The following is a 19,396-nucleotide window of genomic DNA, read 5'->3' as shown; positions in this document are numbered from 1 at the left end:
TTCAAACTGACCTAACCAGGTTGAGTGGCTGCAAAAAACTAAAAAGAACAGCATTCCCTTGAGGATTTAACCAAAACCTAGAGTCTCCTAATATGCAAAATATCCAGAATACATGCAAAAATTACTCAGCATATAAAGGAACAGGAAAGTGTTAATTCTCAAAGGGAAAAAAATGAACAAACGCCAGTCCTGAGATGACACATACAATGGAATTATCACATGAAGACTTAAAATGTTACTGCAACTATGCCACAAACCATAAGGGCCAAACATTTTGAAACAAATGGAAAGATAAAAAGTCTTGGCCAAGAAAGAAAAGCTATAAAAAACCAAATGGAAATTTTAGAAGTGAAAAATACAATAACTGACATAAAATATTCACTGGATGGGCTCAAGAACAGAAACGAGGTATAAGAGCAGAGACTCAATTAACTTAAAGATAGATAATTAGAAATTAACCATCTGAAAAGAAAAAAGAAAAGACTGAAAAAAAAGTGAGGCTCAGGGACCTGTGGGACAATACCAAAAGGCCTACTACTTATTTCAACAGAATCCAAAAGCAGAGGAAAAAGAAAAAACATTTGGAGAAATAATGGCTAAAAACATACCAATTTTAGCACAAGACATAAACTGAAAAACTCAAGAAGCTCAGCAAACCCCAAGAAGATAAAGAAATCCAAACCCAGAAAAATTATATTCAGTTGCTGAAAACTAAAAAATAAAGAAAACATCTTTAAATGAGCCAAAGAAAAATGACATCACATACACATGACATTTCAAATGACTGCAGATTTCTCATCAGAAATAAGGGAGGCCAAGAGGAAGAGAAATGGCATTATTAAAGCATTGAAGGAAAACCGTCAACCTAGAATTGGTTCAAGATGGCGGAGGAGAAGGACGTGCTCTCACTCCCTCTTGTGGGAGCACTGGAATCACAACTAACTGCTGAACAATCATCGACAGGAAGACACTAGAACTCACCAAAAAAGATACCCCACATCCAAAGACAAGGGAGAAGACACAATGAGATGGTAGGAGGGACACAATCACAATAAAATCAAATCCCATAACTGCTGGGTGGGTGACACACAGACTGGAGAACACTTATACCACAAAAGTCCACCACTGGAGTGAAGGTTCTGAGCCCTATGTCAGGCTTCCCAACCTGGGGGTCTGGCAACGGGAGGAAAAATTTCTAGAGAATTAGACTTTGAAGGCTAGCGGGATTTGATTGCAGGACTTCGAAAGGACTGGGGTAAAAAGAGACTCCACTCTTGGAGGGCACACACAAAGTAGTGTGTGCACTGGGACCCAGGGGAAGGAGCAGTGACCCCCATAGGAGACTGAACCAGACCTGCCTGCTAGTGTTGGAGGGTCTCCTGCAGAGGCAGGGGGTGGCTGTGTCTCACCATGACGACAAAGACACTGTCAGCAGAAGTTCTGGGAAGTACTGCTTGGCCTGAGCCTTCCCAGAGTCAGCCATTAGCCCCACCAAAGAGCGCAAGTAGGCTCCAGTGTTGGGTCTCCCCATGCCAAACAACCAGTAGGGAGGGAACCCAGCCACACCCATCAGCAGATTAAAGAAGATTAAAGTTTTACTGAGCTCTGCCCACCAGAGCAACACCCAGCTCTACCCACCACCAGTCTCGTCCATCAGGAAAACTGCACAAGCTTCTTACATACCTTCACCCACCAGAGGGCAGACAGCAGAAGCAAGAAGAACTACAATCCTGCAACCTGTGGAACAAAAACCACATTCACAGAAAGACAGACAAGATGAAAAGGCAGAGGGCTATGTACCAGATGAAGGAACAAGATAAAACCCCAGAAAAACAACTAAATGAAATGGAGATAAGCAACCTTCCAGAAAAAGAATTCAGAATGACAGTGAAGATGATCCAGGACCTTGGAAAAAGAATGGAGGCAAAGATCAAGAAGATGCAAGAAATACTTAACAAAGACCTAGAAGAATTAAAGAACAAACAGTGATGAATAATACAATAACTGAAATGAAAAACACACTAGAAGGAATCAATAGCAGAATAACTGAGGCAGAAGAACAGAGAAGTGACCTGAAAGACAGAATGGTGGAATTCACTGCTGTGGAACAGAATAAAGAAAAAAGAAAGAAAAGAAATGAAAACAGCCTAAGAGACCTCTGGGACAACTTAAATGCAACAAAATTCACATTATAGGCGTCCCAGAAGGAGAAGAGAAAGAGAAAGGACCAGAGAAAATATTTGAAGAGATTACAGTGGAAAACTTTCCTAACATGGGAAAGGAAATAGCCACCCAAGGCCAGGAAGTGCAGAGAGGCCCACACAGGATAAACCCAAGGAGAAACATGCTGAGACACATAGTAATCAAACGGGCAAAAATTAAAGACAAAGAAAAATTATTGAAAGCAGCAAGGGAAAAACGACAAATAACATATAAATAACATACACAACCTCCCATAAGGTTAACAGCTGATTTCTCAGCAGAAACTCTACAAGCCAGAAGGGAGTGGCATGACCTATTTAACGTGATGAAAGGGAAGAACCGACAAGCAAGATTATTCTACGGGGCAAAGATCTCATTCAGATTCGATGGAGAAATCAAAAGCTCTACAGACAAGCAAAAGCTAATAGAATTCAGCACCAGCAAACCAGCTCTACAACAAATGCTAAAGGAACTTCCCTAAGTGGGAAACACAAGAGAAGAAAAGGACCTACAAAAACAAACACAAAACAATTAAGAAAATGGTCATGGGAACATACATATTGATAATTTACTTAAATGTGAATGGATTAAATACTTCAACCAAAAGACACAGGCTCGCTGAATGGAAACAAAAACAAGACCCATATATATATGCTATCTACAAGAGACCCACTTCAGACCTAGGTACACATGCAGACTGGAAGTGAGGGGATGGAAAAAGATATTCCATGCAAATGGAAATCAAAAGAAAGCTGGAGTAGCAATACTCATATCAGATAAAATAGATTTTAAAATAAAGAATGTTACAAGAGAGAAGGAAGGACACTACATAATGATCAGGGATCAATCCAAGAAGATATAGCAATTATAAATATATATACACCCAACATAGGAGCACCTCAATACATAAGGAAACTGCTAACAGCTATAAAACAGGAAATCGACAGTAACACAAGAATAGTGGAGGACTTTATAACACCTCACTTACACCAATGGACAGATCATCCAAACAGAAAATTAATAAGGAAACACAAACTTTAAATAACACAATAGACCAGATAGATTTAATTTATATTTATAGGACACCCCTTCCAAAAACAGCAGATTACACTTTCTTCTCAAGTACACAAGGAACGTTCTCCAGGATAGACCACATCTTCGGTCACAAATCAAGCCTCAGTAAATTTAAGAAAACTGAAATCATATCAAGCATCTTTTCTGACCACAACGCTATGAGATTAGAAATCAATTACAGGGAAAACAACGTAAAAAACACAAACACATGGAGGCTAAACAATATGTTACTAAATAACCAAGAGATCACTGAGGAAATCAAAAGGAAAAAAAAATACCTAGAGACAAATGACAAGGAAAACACAATGCTCCAAAACCTATGGGATGCAGCAAAAGCAGTTCTAAGAGGGAAGTCTATAGCAATACAATCCTACCTCAAGGAACAAGAAACATATCAAATTAACAATCTAACCTTACACCTAAGGAACTTGAGAAACAAGAACAAACGAAACCCAAAGTTAGCAGAAGGAAAGAAATCATAAAGATCAGAGGAGAAATAAATGCAATAGAAACAAAGAAAACAGTAGCAAAGATCAATAAAACTAAAAGATGGTTCTTTGAGAAGATAAACAAAATTGATAAACCATTAGCCAGACTCATCAAGAAAAAGAGGGAGAGGACTAAAATCAATAAAATTAGAAATGAAAAAGGAGTAGTTACAACAGACACTGCAGAAATACAAAGCATCCTAAGAGACTCCTACAAGCAACTCTATGCCAATAAAATGGACAACCTGGAAGAAATGGACAAATTCTTAGAAAGGGATAACCTTCCAAGACTGACCCAGGAAGACATAGAAAATAAGAACAGACCAATCAAAAATAATGAAATTGAAACTGTGATTAAAAATCTTCCAACAGGGCTTCCCTGATGGTGCAGTGGTTGAGAGTCTGCCTGCCAATGCAGGGGACACGGGTTCGTGCCCCGGTCCGGGAAGGTCCCACATGCCGCAGAGTGGCATGAACCATGAAGGCCCGTGAACCATGGCTGTTGAGCCTGTGCATCCAGAGTCTGTGCTCCGCAATGGGAGAGGCCACAAGAGTGAGAGGCCCACGTACCGCAAAAAAATCTTCCAACAAACCGAAGTCCAGGACCAGATGGCTTCACAGGTGAATTCTATCAAACATTTAGAGAAGAGCTAATACCCATGCTTGTCAAACTCTTCCAAAGAATTGCAGAGGAAGGAACACTCCTAAACTCATTCTATGAGGCCACCATCAATCTCCCTGAAACCAAAACCAGACAAAGATACTACAAAAAAAGAAAATTATAGAACAATATCACTCATGAATATAGATGCAAAAATCCTCAACAAAATACTAGCAAACAGAATCCAACAACACTGTAAAAGGATCATACACCATGATCAAGTGGGATTTATCCCAGGGATGCAAGGATTCTTCAATATATGCAATTCAATCACTGTGATACACTATATTAACAAATTGAAGAAGAAAGACCATATGATCATCTCAATAGATGCAGAAAAAGCTTTTGGAAAAATTCAACACCCATTTATGCTAAAAACTCTCCAGAAAGTGGGCATAGAGGGAAACTACCTCAACATAATAAAGGCCATATACGACAAACCCACAGCAAACCTCATTCTCAATGGTGAAAAACAGAAAGCATTTTCTCTAAGATCAGGAACAAGACAAGGATGTCCACTGTCACCACTATTATTCAACATAGTTTTGGAAGTCCTAGCCATGGCAATCAGAGAAGAAAAGGAAATAAAAGTAATACAAATTGGAAAAGAAGAAGTAAAACTGTCACTGTTTGAAGATGACATGATACTACACATAGAGAATCCTAAAGATGCCATGAGAAAACTACTAGACCTAATCAATGAATTTGGTAAAGTTGCAGGATACAAAATTAATGCACAGAAATCTCTTGCATTCCTATCCACTAATGATGAAAAATCTGAAAGAGAAATTAAGGAAACACTTCCATTTACCATTGCAACAAAAAGAATAAAATACCTAGGAAAAAACCTACCTAGGGAGACAAAAGACCTGTATGCAGAAAACTATAAGACACTGATGAAAGAAATTAAAGAGGATACCAACAGATGGAGAGATATACCATGTTCTTGGATTGGAAGAATCAATATTGTGAAAGTGACTATACTACCCAAAGCAATCTATAGATTCAATACAATCCCTATCAAATTACCAATGGCATTTTTTTACAGAACTAGAACAAAAAATCTTAAAATTTGTATGGAGACACAGAAGACCCCAAATAGCCAATGCAGTCTTGAGGAGAAAAAACAGAGCTGGAGGAACGAGACTCCCTGACTTCAGACTACACTACAAGGCTATAGTAATCAAGACAATATGGTACTGGCACAAAAACAGAAATATAGATCAATGGAACAGGATAGAAAGCCCAGAGATAAACCCATGCACCTATGGTCAACTAATCTATGACAAAGGAGGGAAGGACATACAATGGAGATAACACAGTCTCTTCAATAAGTGGTGCTGGGAAAACTGGACAGCTACATGTAAAAGAATGAAATTAGAATACTCCCTAACACCACACACAAAAATAAACTCAAAATGGATTCGAGACCTAAATGTAAGACCAGACACTATAAAACTCTTAGAGGAAAACATAGGAAGAACACTCTTTGACATAAATCACAGCAATACCTTTTTTGATCCACCTCCTAGAGTAATGGAAATAAAAACAAAAATAAACAAATGGGACCTAATGAAACAAAAGTTTTTTTCACAGCAAAGGAAACTACAAACAAGACAAAAAGACAACCCTCAGAATGGGAGAAAATATGTGCAAATGCATCAATGGACAAACGATTAATCTCAAAATATATAAGCAGCTCAGGCAGCTCAATAATAAAAAAACAAACAACCCAATCCAAAAATGGGCAGAAGACCTAAATAGACATTTTTCCAAAGAAGACATAGAGATGGTCAAGAAGCACATGAAAAGCTGCTCAACATCACTAACTATTACAGAAATGCAAATCAAAACTATAATGAGGTTATCACCTCACACCAGTCAGAATGGGCATCATCAGAAAATCTACAAACAACAAATGCTGGTGAGGGTGTGGAGAAATGGGAACCCTCTTGCACTGTTGGTGGGAATGTAAATTGTTACAACCACTGTGGAGAACAGTATGGAGGTTCCTTAAAAAACTAATAATAGAACTACCATATGACCCAGCAATCCCACTACTGGGCATATACCCAGAGAAAACCATAATTCAAAAGGACACATGCACCCCAATGTTCACTGCAGCACTACTTACAATAGCCAGGTCATGGAAGCAACCTAAATTCCCATCGACATACGAATGGATAAAGAAGATATGGTACATATATACAATGGAATATTACTCAGCCATAAAAAGGAATGAAATTGGGTCATTTGTAGAGACCTGGATGGATCTAGAGACTGTCATACAGAGTGAAGTAAGTCAGAAAGAGAAAAACAAATATTGTATATGAACACATATATGTGGAACCTAAAAAATGGTACAGATGAACCAGTTTGCAGGGCAGAAATTGAGACACAGATGTAGAGAACAAACGTATGCACATCAAGGGGGTAAAGTGGCAGGGTGGTGGTAGTGGTGGTGTGATGAATTGGGAGACTGGGATGGACATGTATACACTGATGTGTATAAAATGGATGACTAATAAGAACCTGCTGTATAAAAAAAATAAAATTCAAAAGAAAATAGAAACTATCCTTCAGAAATGAAAATGAAATAAAGCCATTCTCAGAGGAAGGAAAAAGAGGACAACTGGTCTCCAGCAAAATGCTCTAAAAGAAATGCTAAAGGAAATCCTTTAAGTGGAAGGGAAATGATACCTAAGGAAAACTTGAAATATCAGGAATAAAAGAAGAGTAACAGGAACATTAAATATCTCAGTAACTATAATAGATTGTCCTTTCCCTCTTAAACTCTTTAAAACATGTATCACAATTAAAATCAAAAGTTATAAACATTACATTATCACATCAAAAATTTTTTTCATACAAATCAAAGCAAAAAAACAAAGAATCTGATTAAAAAAAAAAAAACAGGCAGAAGATCTGAATGGACATTTTTCCAAAGAAGACATACAGATGGACAACAGGCACACAGGAGAGTGCTCAACATCGCTAATCATCAGGAAAATGCAAATCAAAACCACAATGAGATATCACCTCACACCTGTTAGAATGGCTATTATCAAAAAGACAAGAAATAACAAGTGTGGGCAGGGATGTGGAGAAAAGTGAATCCTTGTGCACTGTTAGTACAAGTGAAATTGGTGCAGCCACTACAGAAAACAGTATGGAGGTTCTTCCCCAATTTAAAAATACAGCTACCATATGCAGAAACTCCACTTCTTGGTATTTATCTCAAGAACACAAAACACTAACTCAAAAGGATATATGCACCGCATGTTCACTGCGGCATTATTTACGATAGCCAAGATAAGGAAACAACCTAAGTGTCCATCAATGGATGAATGGATAAAGAAAGCGTGGTGTAAATATTTACAATGGAATATCATTCAGCCATAAAAAGAAAGAAATCTTGCCATTTGCAGTAAGCTGGATGGACCTTGAGGGCATTATGCTAAAGTGAAGTAAGGTAGACAGAGAAAGACAAATACTGTATGATCTCACTTATATGTGAAATCAAAAAACAAAACACAACAAAACAAAGAGAGATGAGCTCACAGATACAGAGAACAGATTGGTGGTTGCCAGAGGTAGGGAATAAGGAATGGGCAAAATGAGTGAAGGGGGTCAAAAGGTACAAACTTCCAGCTATAAAATAAGTAAGTCCTGGGGATGTAATGTACAGCAAGGTGACTGTGGTTAGTAACACTGTATTGCATATTGGGATGCTAAGAGAGTAGATCTTAAAAGTTCTCATCACAAGAAAAAAATTTTTGCAACTACGTACAATGATGGATGTTAACTAGACCTATTGTGATCATTTCACAATATATACAAATATTGAATCATTATGTTTTACACCTGAAACTGTATCAATTGTCAATTATATCTCAATTTTTAAAATACTATGTAATACACATATGAAGATGTAAGTGGATGTAAAACATATAACACCTACAACATAAACAGAGGAACGTAGTGAGACCGATATGATGGTAAGATTTCTACAGTCCAATTAAGTGGCAAAATGTTCATTTTAAGTAGATTGTGAAAAGTTATGTATATCATAATTTCCATAGCAACTAATAAAAAAGACTATACAAAGAGATATTGTCAAAAACTCAATAGAGGACTTCACTGGTGGCACAGTGGTTAAGAATCTGCCTGCCAATGCAGGGGACATGGGTTGGAGCCCTGGTCCAGGAAGATCCCACATGCTGCAGAGCAACTAAGCCCATACGCCACAACTACTGAGCCTGTGCTCTAGAGCCCGTGAGCCACAACTACTGAGCCCACGTGCCACAACTACTGAAACCCACACGCCTAGAGCCCATGCTCCACAAGAGAATCCCCTGCTCACCGCAACTAGAGAAAGCCCACACGCAGCAACGAAGACCCAACACAGCCAAAAATAAATACATAAATAAATTTATTTAAAAAAAAACTCAATAGAGAAATTACAAGGGAATAATAAAAATATTCAAATAATACACAAGAAGGCAGGAAAGGAAAAACAGAAGAATAAAAAACAGAGAACAAACAGACACCTAATAATAAAATTCTGGACAGAAATCCAAACATGAATAATTACATGAAGTGTGAATGGTCTAAACACAGAAACTAAAAGACAGATATTGTCAGAAACTGGCAACGGCTACAAGCAAAACTGACTAATTAGACAGATCATTACTGCTGTGAAGATCCATGAAATGTCAACCTTAACCTCTGACTCTACAAGTACAATTTCCAGCTCTTCCTTTTGTCATTAGGTCTTTCTAATCAGTAATATCTCTGTTATTTACTAAGCTTTCTTATTTTCCCAATTTCTCAACTGAATATTCTCATGATTTGGAAAAACATAAATTTCCTGAGAAATTTGAGGAAGAAATTACTGTACAGAAGCAGTTTCTCCCCCCATGATGTGTCCTGCACTGAGAGAGATTAGTTGAAGTCTTCTAGCATTAGTATCTTTTTTATTTCTCTTTGCATTTCCTATACTGTCTTTTTTATGAAGGTACCTGCTGTGTTATCTGGTGCATAGACATTCATTACATGTATAACTTCATTCAGAATTGTACCTTTCAGCATTATGTATTTTATCTCATTTAATGCTTTTTCTTTTTTTAAAATAAATTTATTTATTTACTTATTTATTCCTGGCTGCGTTGGGTCTTCATTGCTGTACGCGGGCTTTCTCTGAGGTGAGCAGGGGCTACTCTTCCTTGTGGTGCGCGGGCTTCACATTGCGGTGGCTTCACTCGTGGAGCACAGGCTCTAGGCACACCGGCTTCCGCAGTTGTGGCACACAGGCTCAGTAGTTGTGGCTCGCGGGCTCTTGAATGCAGGCTCAGTAGTTGTGGTGCACGGGCTTAGTTGCTCTGCGGCATGTGGGATCTTCCCAGACCAGGGCTCGAACCTGGTACCTCTGCACTGGCAGGCGGATTCTTAATCGCTGCGCAACCAGGGAAGTCCTGATCATGTAATGCTTTTTGACATGATGTCTACACTGTCTGATGTCAGGATAACCTTGATTTCTTGCTGTTTGTACTTTCTCATATCTTTGTTTTTAGCCCTTCTGTAACATTTTGTTCTCAATGTATTTCTCATATTCAGCATAGCTTGCCTGTGCTTTGTGAAACAATCTGAAAATAATTTTATTAGAGTTAATCTTCATTCATATTTATTCATAATGACTAATTTGTTTGCTCTCAATTCTGTCATATTATTATGATATAGTTAACATATGTAAAAATTAAATATAAGCAAGATTTTGAATAAGTAAAAAGTTTAAAGGCCCATAAAAATGCTCACTAACCACGTTTCAATTTCTTATTGGCTCTGGGTACATAAGTAAGGACACTGTTTGGCTTACTAACCAGACCTGCCAATATTAGTTACAACAATAACATTCTCCTAGTTTCAAGATTATTGGTTTAAGACATACCTCAGTTTGGACAGGTAGATGGAAAAACAAAAGGAGGCTGGGCCAGTACTGCCAAGACAAACTCAAACTTCATATACAACACTAAGACACAGAACAGAAAGTCACTCTGCAATAATCCTCCCAGGCACATAAATGCACTACTTAAGCAACAGAGCAGATTTTTTTTTAACTCGAATTTTAAAATGGATTAAATGGATTGTGATTCATTAATGAATCACAACCAACATTTTTAAAAAATTGAAATGGGATAGTACTAGTGTGTGCTATACACAGCAAGTATTGTATTATAAAATTGTTTCAATTACATAAATGTGTTAGTTTGCTCAAGGTGCCATAACGAAGTACCACGCTGGGTGGCTAAAACAACAGAATTCATTTTCTCACAGTTTCTCTCATTGACTTGTAGATGCTTATCTTCTCCCACTGTCTTCACACTGACTTTCCTGTGTATGTGTCCTGATCTCCTCTTCTTATAAGGACATCAGTCATATTGGATTAGGGCCCACCCTAAAGACCTGATTTTAATTTAATTACCTCTTTAAAGGCCTTATCTCCAAATATGGTTAAATACAGAGAGACTGGGGTTAGAACTTCAACATATGATTTTGGGGAGGACACAATTCAGCCCATAACAATGTATTTACACATATATTATGTATGTATATATACAATGTCTCACAATCAAAAAAATTTTTAAATATCTTAGAGGACTCTGAATAGATGTTTTAAATGTATTTTAATATATTGCAAGCTTAAGGGGCTCAGCCTTAATTTTTTTTTTTTTTTGCAGTACGCGGACCTCTCACCGTTGTGCCCTCTCCCGTTGCGGAGCACAGGCTCCGGACGCGCAGGCTCAGCGGCCATGGCTCACGGGCCCAGCCGCTCTGCGGCATGTGGGATCCTCCCAAAACCGGGGCACGAACCCGTGTCCCCTGCATCGGCAGGCAGACTCTCAACCACTGCGCCACCAGGGAAGCCCAGCCTTAATATTTTAATGGAGTCTTAGGCCTCCTTCAGTCTCCAGATCGTCAGGTCTTAGTGAGACAGTTTAGAATTTAACTACTGCAGGGATACTCATAATGTATTCCTGATGTAATTCATAGAACCATGTTCCTGTGAACATGAAAGTACTTTTGCTGATGTTCTTACTCAACCAATACTTATTTAAAAAAAAAAAAATTAGTGTTTTAGGTCTAGGGTTTGTTTATTAGCATAGAAACTCTAATAGTTACATTTCCATGTTTTAGAGAACATTATCAATTACTATATTGACTTCCCAAACTACCAGATTAAACTACAGAAATTTAAAGGCATAGTGTCTCTCCCCTGTCTTTAATCCCAAAGGCCTCAAGTATCTGAAACCAGTTTAGTTGATGGCTAACTTAGATATATCTTCAGGGCCTGAGGAAAAATACTGATGTTTTAAATTCTCTAAATTCATTTAAGGCAACATTATTCCTTTGTTTTATAGTGTACTATATTACACACACGAAGCTACAGACAGGTAAAATTAATATATAAGCCATAAAATATTTTAAATAGCACTTTAAGAATACAAACAACCAAACTTTATATTTAGGCCCCATGCCTAAGAAAATTTCTTAATAATTTAGCTTAGAAACATTCCCAGCTTAGTCCTACTGAATTATAACATGTCTGCTGATCAGTTCTGGGTCCATACACTATCAACAAGTTTGTTGAGTTGGCTCAGTAACATAAAATAAATAATGATGTAATGAACAGACCAAATCAGTACACTTGGAGTCTGTAACAGTATTTGGTCATGTCAATTTTGAAAGCCATTGGAAAACGGTCCATATACCTGTTTTGTCAGAGTAACTGATTACTTCCAAAGTCAAACAGATTAAAGGCTGGTTTCACACCACTGGAACTTTTAAATTCCATATCTTTGCATTTCACTGCTCTCACCTCAGCAATTTTAACTCCCCAGGGCATACCTCTACCTTTCTTTCACACTTCCAAGCCTTCACACACTTTGAGCAGAGTACTGAGAAGCAAAAAGCTTTCCTTGTTCTTTTTCTTCACAAAGACATTTTTTAACCTACACCTGGCATTCTGTGAAAATCTATGAAAGACTGCAAAGGACATGTGATCTCAGTCAGGCTCACTTATATGAATCTGAGAGTAAAATGTCCATCTGTCTCTCCCAGAGAGAAAGTATAGTTTTATTTTTTACTATGACACTCATAAATTTAATAGGTCACACAATCATGTTTGATTTGTTAAATCAAAAATTCAAGAGAGAAGGGGGTAAAAACTACATAAAAAATAAGTACTTCATAACCGTTCCAGCTATGAGTTCAGATTCTCTATATAAAAATATTATCATATCAATAATTAGTTGTAGTAATAAAAAAACCTGTTTTATAATATATGTCAGAAAAAACTAATATACACTCTTTAATATCTGAGGGAAGAGGTAAAACAAATCGTATTTCAAATGGAAATGTAAGTACATTCAAAGCAGGAATCTTATTCATTGCTATATCCCCTGCACCCAGAATATTACCTAGCATATAGTGGATTCTGAATATTTGTTAAAACTTGAACGAGATAAATAAATGAAATCATCATTCTATTTTATAAAGACAATAACTGAAGCCAGTTAAGAAAATCTCACTCAAAATCTCACAACTGCTAATGAAAAGAATTGTGACTTGGACTCATTTCTTCTAGACACAAAGTCTTAGAGGGTCCATTCCATTATTTCGCATTTTCCACACTTGCCCGAAAGTCTGAAGGACATCAGAACACAAAATGAAAAATCTCAAACCTATTCCTCTCTTCAACATTTTCTGTACTCCACACCACCAGTTCTCAAATCAAATTCCTTTCTACCCATTAGAGCACCGCATTGTTTGGTTTTGTACTATCCTGCATTACCAAGACAATAGACAAATATGGAGGCGTATGGCTGAACACTTCATTACGATGGGCTTCACATCAGTGGGATTCCACGTTAAATAATATATCAGTTTATCATATTGCTGAGGCAACTCCAGAGAACTGTACTAGGTGAAAACTTTTTGAATGATTCATTCTGGTATAGTTTACACTGAAGAAAAAGGGGGGGTTTAAAGTAACTTTCCTTCATAATCATCAGCCTTGTTTCTCTCTTTTTTTCCCTACAACACATTCAGCTCATTAGGTCTTGACATATCAAGACAAACATCTACAAAAGCACTTGCCCAGAAGCTCATTTCTCACATTTAAAAGTTAATAAGCTGGGCTTCCCTGGTGGCGCAGTGGTTGAGAGTCCGCCTGCAGGGGACACGGGTTCGTGCCCCGGTCCGGGAAGATCCCACATGCCGCGGAGCGGCTGGGCCCGTGGGCCATGGCCGCTGGGCCTGCACGTCCGGAGCCTGTGCTCCGGACACAAAAAAACAAGTAATTTGGGCTGTGAACAGAAAGATACTGAATCTCATAAGTGTGACGTAGAAATGCTTCTCCAAATGCTATGATGAAATCCTACCTGCAATGATGTATACTTGAGTATACAAACAGTAAGAACCAGACATGAATTATTACAAATGAAGAAAGATTCTATTTCTCTAACGTTTTTAAAATTCTTTATTTTATTATTTTTATTTTTGGCTGTGCCGCACAGCTTGGGGGATCTTAGTTCCCCGACAAAGGGACGAGGAACTGAACCCAGGCTCTCGGCACTGAAAGCACAGTCCTAACCACTGGACTGCCAGGGAATTCCCTTAAATTCTTTATTTTTTAATTCAGATCACATCTACTGTTTACCTCAATTTGTACCAAGATTAAACACCTCCCAAAGCTTATCCAGCAAATAATTAAAATTTCATGGTCAGGCTTAAACCAAATTCCACCTTTTCTGACTACATGCCATTATACAATACAATGGTATATGGAGTCAACTGAGCTTTAGACTTCAATGTGAATTTACTTACAAGAAATTACATTAAAGAGAAATGTCTTGGAATAACGCTCAAACTACCACTTTAAAAGCCACCTGCTTTAAAAGCTGAGTTCTGTTTGGAAGACCAAAAAAGAGAATGTTTTAACATGGCTCATTTCTCCATTAAATAAACATTTATTTAATGTTAAATGAGCAAAATTATGTACTAAGGATTATGATTCCTATGGCAATCTAAATCAAATAAGAAAAAAATACAATGCAGTAAATACCAAATGACATGTTACAATGGAATACATAAAAAACAGAGGTGTTAAGTAATGTTAATAGGACTAAAATAATTAGGAAAGTCTTCCCCAAAGAGATCATTATTAAATCAACTAATGACATTTTCATTGTAGGAATTCCGCACAGACAAAAAGGCAAGCACTAAGTAAGACATTCAGCAAATATATTTTAAGTGGAAGGCTAAATTGGGGACCTAATGAGATAAATGTGGAGAAGACAGTAGACCTAACTGACAGATTGATTTTACATTCAATGTAATAGGAAATAATATCATACTAAAAATACTTGGATAACAGAAGAGCAACATGAATAAAATGCTAATTGATGAAGATATTTCTTTCATACCTACACGCAGGACAGACTATAATACTGAAAATAAAACCAGGAAAGCTGTGCCAGTTACCCAAAGGTAAGGTGATGAAGGTCTGTGTGACAGTGGCTGAAGAAGACTTAGTGTAGCCAGGTGACAGGCTGGGGGGTTATAGGGGGAAAGATCTACTAGTTTCTTTGCAGCCAAGGTTACCACAAAAATCAAGAAAAATTTCTGGGCTACTGGAAAACTTAAAGGCCCAGAGGTCTTCAGAGCAGCGCCCATCAAGAAGATCCCACAACTATAGTTTCAGCTGTACATATGAGGATGTTCTGTGACTTCCATGAGGTACCACAGAACTATCTTAGGACTGAACAAGAAGAGTAAAGCTTATTCCATTAATCACTCCAAAGCTGGCCACCTGGATTTTAAATCCAATTTGATACTATGCAGACAATAAAGTTCAGTTACAAAGTCAAAACACGTGTTCTTAACACATACAATACCACACCTTAATGCCTTTGGTGGAAGATCTCTGTGATATTATTATTCTTAAGTGGAAATTAACCCTTACTTGTGAACAGGAGTTAAAAGAATTTCAAGAGCATAAATTCTTTTCTTTTTTTTAACATCTTTACTGGAGTATAATTGCTTTACAGTGCTGTGTTAGTTTCTGCTGTATAACAAAGTGAATCAGCTATATGCATACGTATACTCCTTATCCCACCCCTGTAGGTGGTCGCAAAGCACCCTGCTGATCTCCCTGTGCCATGCAGCTACTAGCTATTTTACATTTGGTAGTGTATATATGTCAGTGCCACTCTCTCACTTCGTCCCAGCTTACCCTTCCCCCTCCCCGTGTCCTCAAGTCCATTCTCTGTGTCTGTCTTTATTCCTGTCCTTGCCCCTAGGTTCTGCAGAACCTTTTTTTTTTTAAGCTTCCATATATATGTGTGTGTGTGTGTGTGTGTGTGTGTGTGTGTGTGTGTGTGTTAGCCTACGGTATTTGTTTTTCTCTTTCTGACTTGCTTCACTCCATATGACAGATTCTAGGTCCATCCACCTCACTACAAATAACTCAATTTCGTTTCCTTTTATGGCTGAGTAATATTCCATTGTATATATGTGCCACATCTTCTTTATCCATTCATCCGATGATGGACACTTAGGTTGCTTCCATGTCCTGGTTATTGTAAATTGTGCTGCAGTGAACACTGTGGTACAGGACTCTTATTAAATTCTTGATGTAAACAGTAAAGGCATAATGACTCTTGCTCAGGGATTGCCTATTCCATCAACCCCTTGAAACAGACACCCTGGCCCCTGACTGGAGGAAATTCAAACAGGTTATATCACTCACGTGGTTCTTTTTAAGGGGCAACCCATTATTTGGTCATAAATTACAGCAGGCAGGTACACCTGAAAGTCATAAATTGTTTTGTCACATCAAATTTTCCCTTTTTTTCCTACTGCAAATAGGCCCCAACCTGCAGAATAATAAAAAGGAAGTATAAAATCAAACTAGCAATTAAAAATCACTGAGGAAAATATAGGTAGGAAATATTTAAAATTTCATAATGCTTTATGACCAGAAATACTGAATAATCACAGATAAGTAAAAGTTGCCTGTCACCACAAAAATCAAAAAGAACTCACAGGAGCTATAGTTTGTTAAATCAAAGAAGTCACAAGTCTTTAAGCCATTAATAATGATTAACAAATCACCGGCACCATGTTGGGGGAGGGGGACGCGGAGGTCCAGTTCTTGATGAAAAGAAGCGTCTGGTAGAGAGCCCCAAATGACCCAACAGGCCTCTGTGCTGATTGATGGCATTTTCCACGTACTAAAGGAAATGTCAAAAAGCACACCCTTAAACAAAAGAACAATTCAGAGACAAATCCTGGCGATAAAATAAATGTGACTGCTAAGTATCTCGTCAGGAAATGGATACACTCCGAGGTGTTTTCCATTTGAGAGAAATCTTAGGTGTTTACATCACCAGTGAAGAAAAATGAAATGTTAGGAGGATCTGAAAAAGGGTCTCTTGCACTGTATTCCCCTTTTCATAAAAAAAGAGGAGGAGTCCTAAAAAAAAAAATTTTTCCAGGCCAGGTTCAAAGACATAGAACGGCTTTACCCACAGTCCCACGTCTGGGGCAGGGATTCTGCGCCGGGCCACACCAGGGCCCCGAGGCAAAAGCCACCCACCACGAATTCCCAGCCTCTCAACCGCGTCCCTCCAGAAACCGAGAGGCCTTGACTTTCCGGTTGCTCACGTGACCCCACTCAGAACGCGTTTCTAGCCGAGCTGGGGCCGTAGGGCCACCTCGCTGCACGGCAGCCTCCAGTGATGGGCACCCTGAGTGCGCCCCGTACGTGCGTGGCACATCGAGGCCGAGCTGGCAGCCCACCTGCTACCTTCACAGGCACACTCCAGTCACGCACTTCGCTGCCACTACTTTCTTTGCCTCGGCTCCCGCTTTCGGAGAAGCCAAGCGGTATTTAAACAAGTTACGTCCCCTCCGTTCCCCTAACAAGATGCCCAGGCGCGGAGCCACAACACCCCTTCCCAGCACGCTCCCGGGGACCGACCCGCACGGGCGGCCCCTCCGTTCGCCCCGCGCCCAGGCTCTCGGGGGGCGCTCCGGCGGGGCGGCATCCCGGGGTCGCGGGCGGAAGGGCTAAGCGGCGTCCGCTGCGCCGCCGGGGGGCCTGCCCGTGACCTTGACCGAGACCGAGGGGAAGCCGGCGGGCTTACCTTGTTGAGATGGGGGCTCCGGGTCACGGCGTAGCCGCGCTGGGGGGTGTGTCGGCGGCCGGGGGCTTGGGGCTGCATGGCGGGCGGCGCGCGGGGTCGGCGGGGTCGGGTCTGGCCGGGTCGGGCGGCTGATGCTGCCGGGACGCCCGAGCTGACTGTGGCGGCGGCGGCGGCGCTGGGGAAGGGCCGGCGGTCGAGGGCGGGCGTGGGTGGGAGAGAGGCGGTGGACGCGGCGGGAGGGGCCGGCAAGGAGCCCGTGTCCACAGCCCGGCAGCCTGCGAGAAGCGCTGAGTCATGGCTGGGGGAGAGGCGAGCGGCGAGCAAGGAGGAGGGGGAGGAAGGGCGAGGCCCGGGCGGTGCCGCTCCCTTCCACGCCCAGGTCCCCGCTCGCCATCGGTTTAGAGGCGCAACCGTCCCAGCCCATCGCTGCGTGGGACGTGGCTCGGTGTGGCGCACGCAGTGCCCTCCTTGCTCCAGAGAACCAAATGGGGAGCAAGGTCAGGTTCCCCCCGCCCGGCCCGTGGGCACCATCACCCCTGGCCGAGGCGGCCCCGCAGCCGCACTCCGCGGGGAGGTTGAGATGGGGTGGGAAACGGAGAGCCTCGGGCAGAGAGGACGGCTGCCCAGACACAGAGGGGGGGCCCGGGGGCTGTTTGCAAAAGGCCTTAACTGACTGATGCGAACGACGCTTCATCTCTCCCCTCCTATCAGGCGCTTCCAAACGCGCTGCGCACAGTTCCAGATGGCAGCCAGGGCCGGGGTTCGGAGGAAACCAACCTTGACCCAGAAAGAACAGGCCCGGGTAGAACTGGGAGAAAGGCAAGAGAGGAAAGTGCGTGCCGCGACGCCGCAGGAGTCTCTGCAGATCGTCCCTGGGAATTTTATTTTAATGCCATTAATATAAAAGACAAGGTGCAAATGTTAGAGCCCACTGGACAGTCATATTTATCTTGTATATATTGTTCCCAAGAGTTCTAGAAGCCGAGATGTTTACGAACCTCTCTCTCTGAATAATGGTGGGTAACTCAATCTTTAAGGGCTTCAGTGTCTTCTTTGGTAAAACGAGAAGGTCGGAATAAATGATCTTCCAGCGCTGGAATTCCATTATTATTGATATTTATACTTGAAGTTTCAAGGAATGTTGGAGCAATCAGATCACAGCCAAAAGGAGCGTCAGACACAGCACACCCTAAAGGCTTCCTGTGCCCCAATTTCCTTTTCAGTTAATAGGATCGCTAGTTTCTGCCCTGTTCCTACCTAATGATTTTACAAAAAGTAGTGTTTGGGATTGAGCGTTTGATTTTATATATCCATAAACTAGACGTTCAACCAAAGTGTTTCATTTCTAATTATGTTACTTTTCCTTATCAGAAAGATCTGTTACGGCCTTATTTTTTGGCCATCCAGAAGCTTCTTAGGGCTAGCCTTTAAATTATCTAGAATCAGTTGCTTTAATAGAGAACATTTTATTTGCATCACAGAGTTATTTCAAGATTCCTTGCATTCCAGTAACAGTTTTCCCTGTGAATTCTATAATCCATCAATAATTAACCCAACAACATCTGAGAAGAAGGTATACTTTACAAAACTCACTCTCTTGAATTAACTGAGGTACATTACAATGAGCGTATTTTATTGGCGACAAGACCAGTTTAACAACAGGCCCAGAAACAAAACACAAGATGCTGAAGAAGAAACAAAAATGTTAGTACAACAGAACCTTATGATAATACAGCTCTTCATTACATAAATTTAGACACATT

General features: G+C 40.1%; 1 protein-coding gene across 1 annotated transcript in view; it reads right to left on the bottom strand.

The window, feature by feature from the left end:
* The window catches only part of ME1 (malic enzyme 1), a 193,151-nt gene extending 175,309 nt beyond the window's left edge, over window positions 1–17,842 (bottom strand). Inside the window, exon 1 of the mRNA XM_060030292.1 lies at window positions 17,634–17,842. Within this exon, the coding sequence (XP_059886275.1) occupies window positions 17,634–17,711 (78 nt within the window). The 5' untranslated portion in view covers window positions 17,712–17,842. The remainder of the gene's footprint in view (window positions 1–17,633) is intronic.
* Between the last annotated feature and the right edge of the window lie 1,554 nt (window positions 17,843–19,396).

This window comes from Delphinus delphis, chromosome 14 (genome assembly GCF_949987515.2).
Source record: "Delphinus delphis chromosome 14, mDelDel1.2, whole genome shotgun sequence".
In the NCBI taxonomy this organism is placed as follows: domain Eukaryota; kingdom Metazoa; phylum Chordata; class Mammalia; order Artiodactyla; family Delphinidae; genus Delphinus; species Delphinus delphis.
The sequence above is the reverse complement of the archived record's forward strand: the minus strand, read 5'-3'. Positions and strand labels throughout refer to the sequence as shown.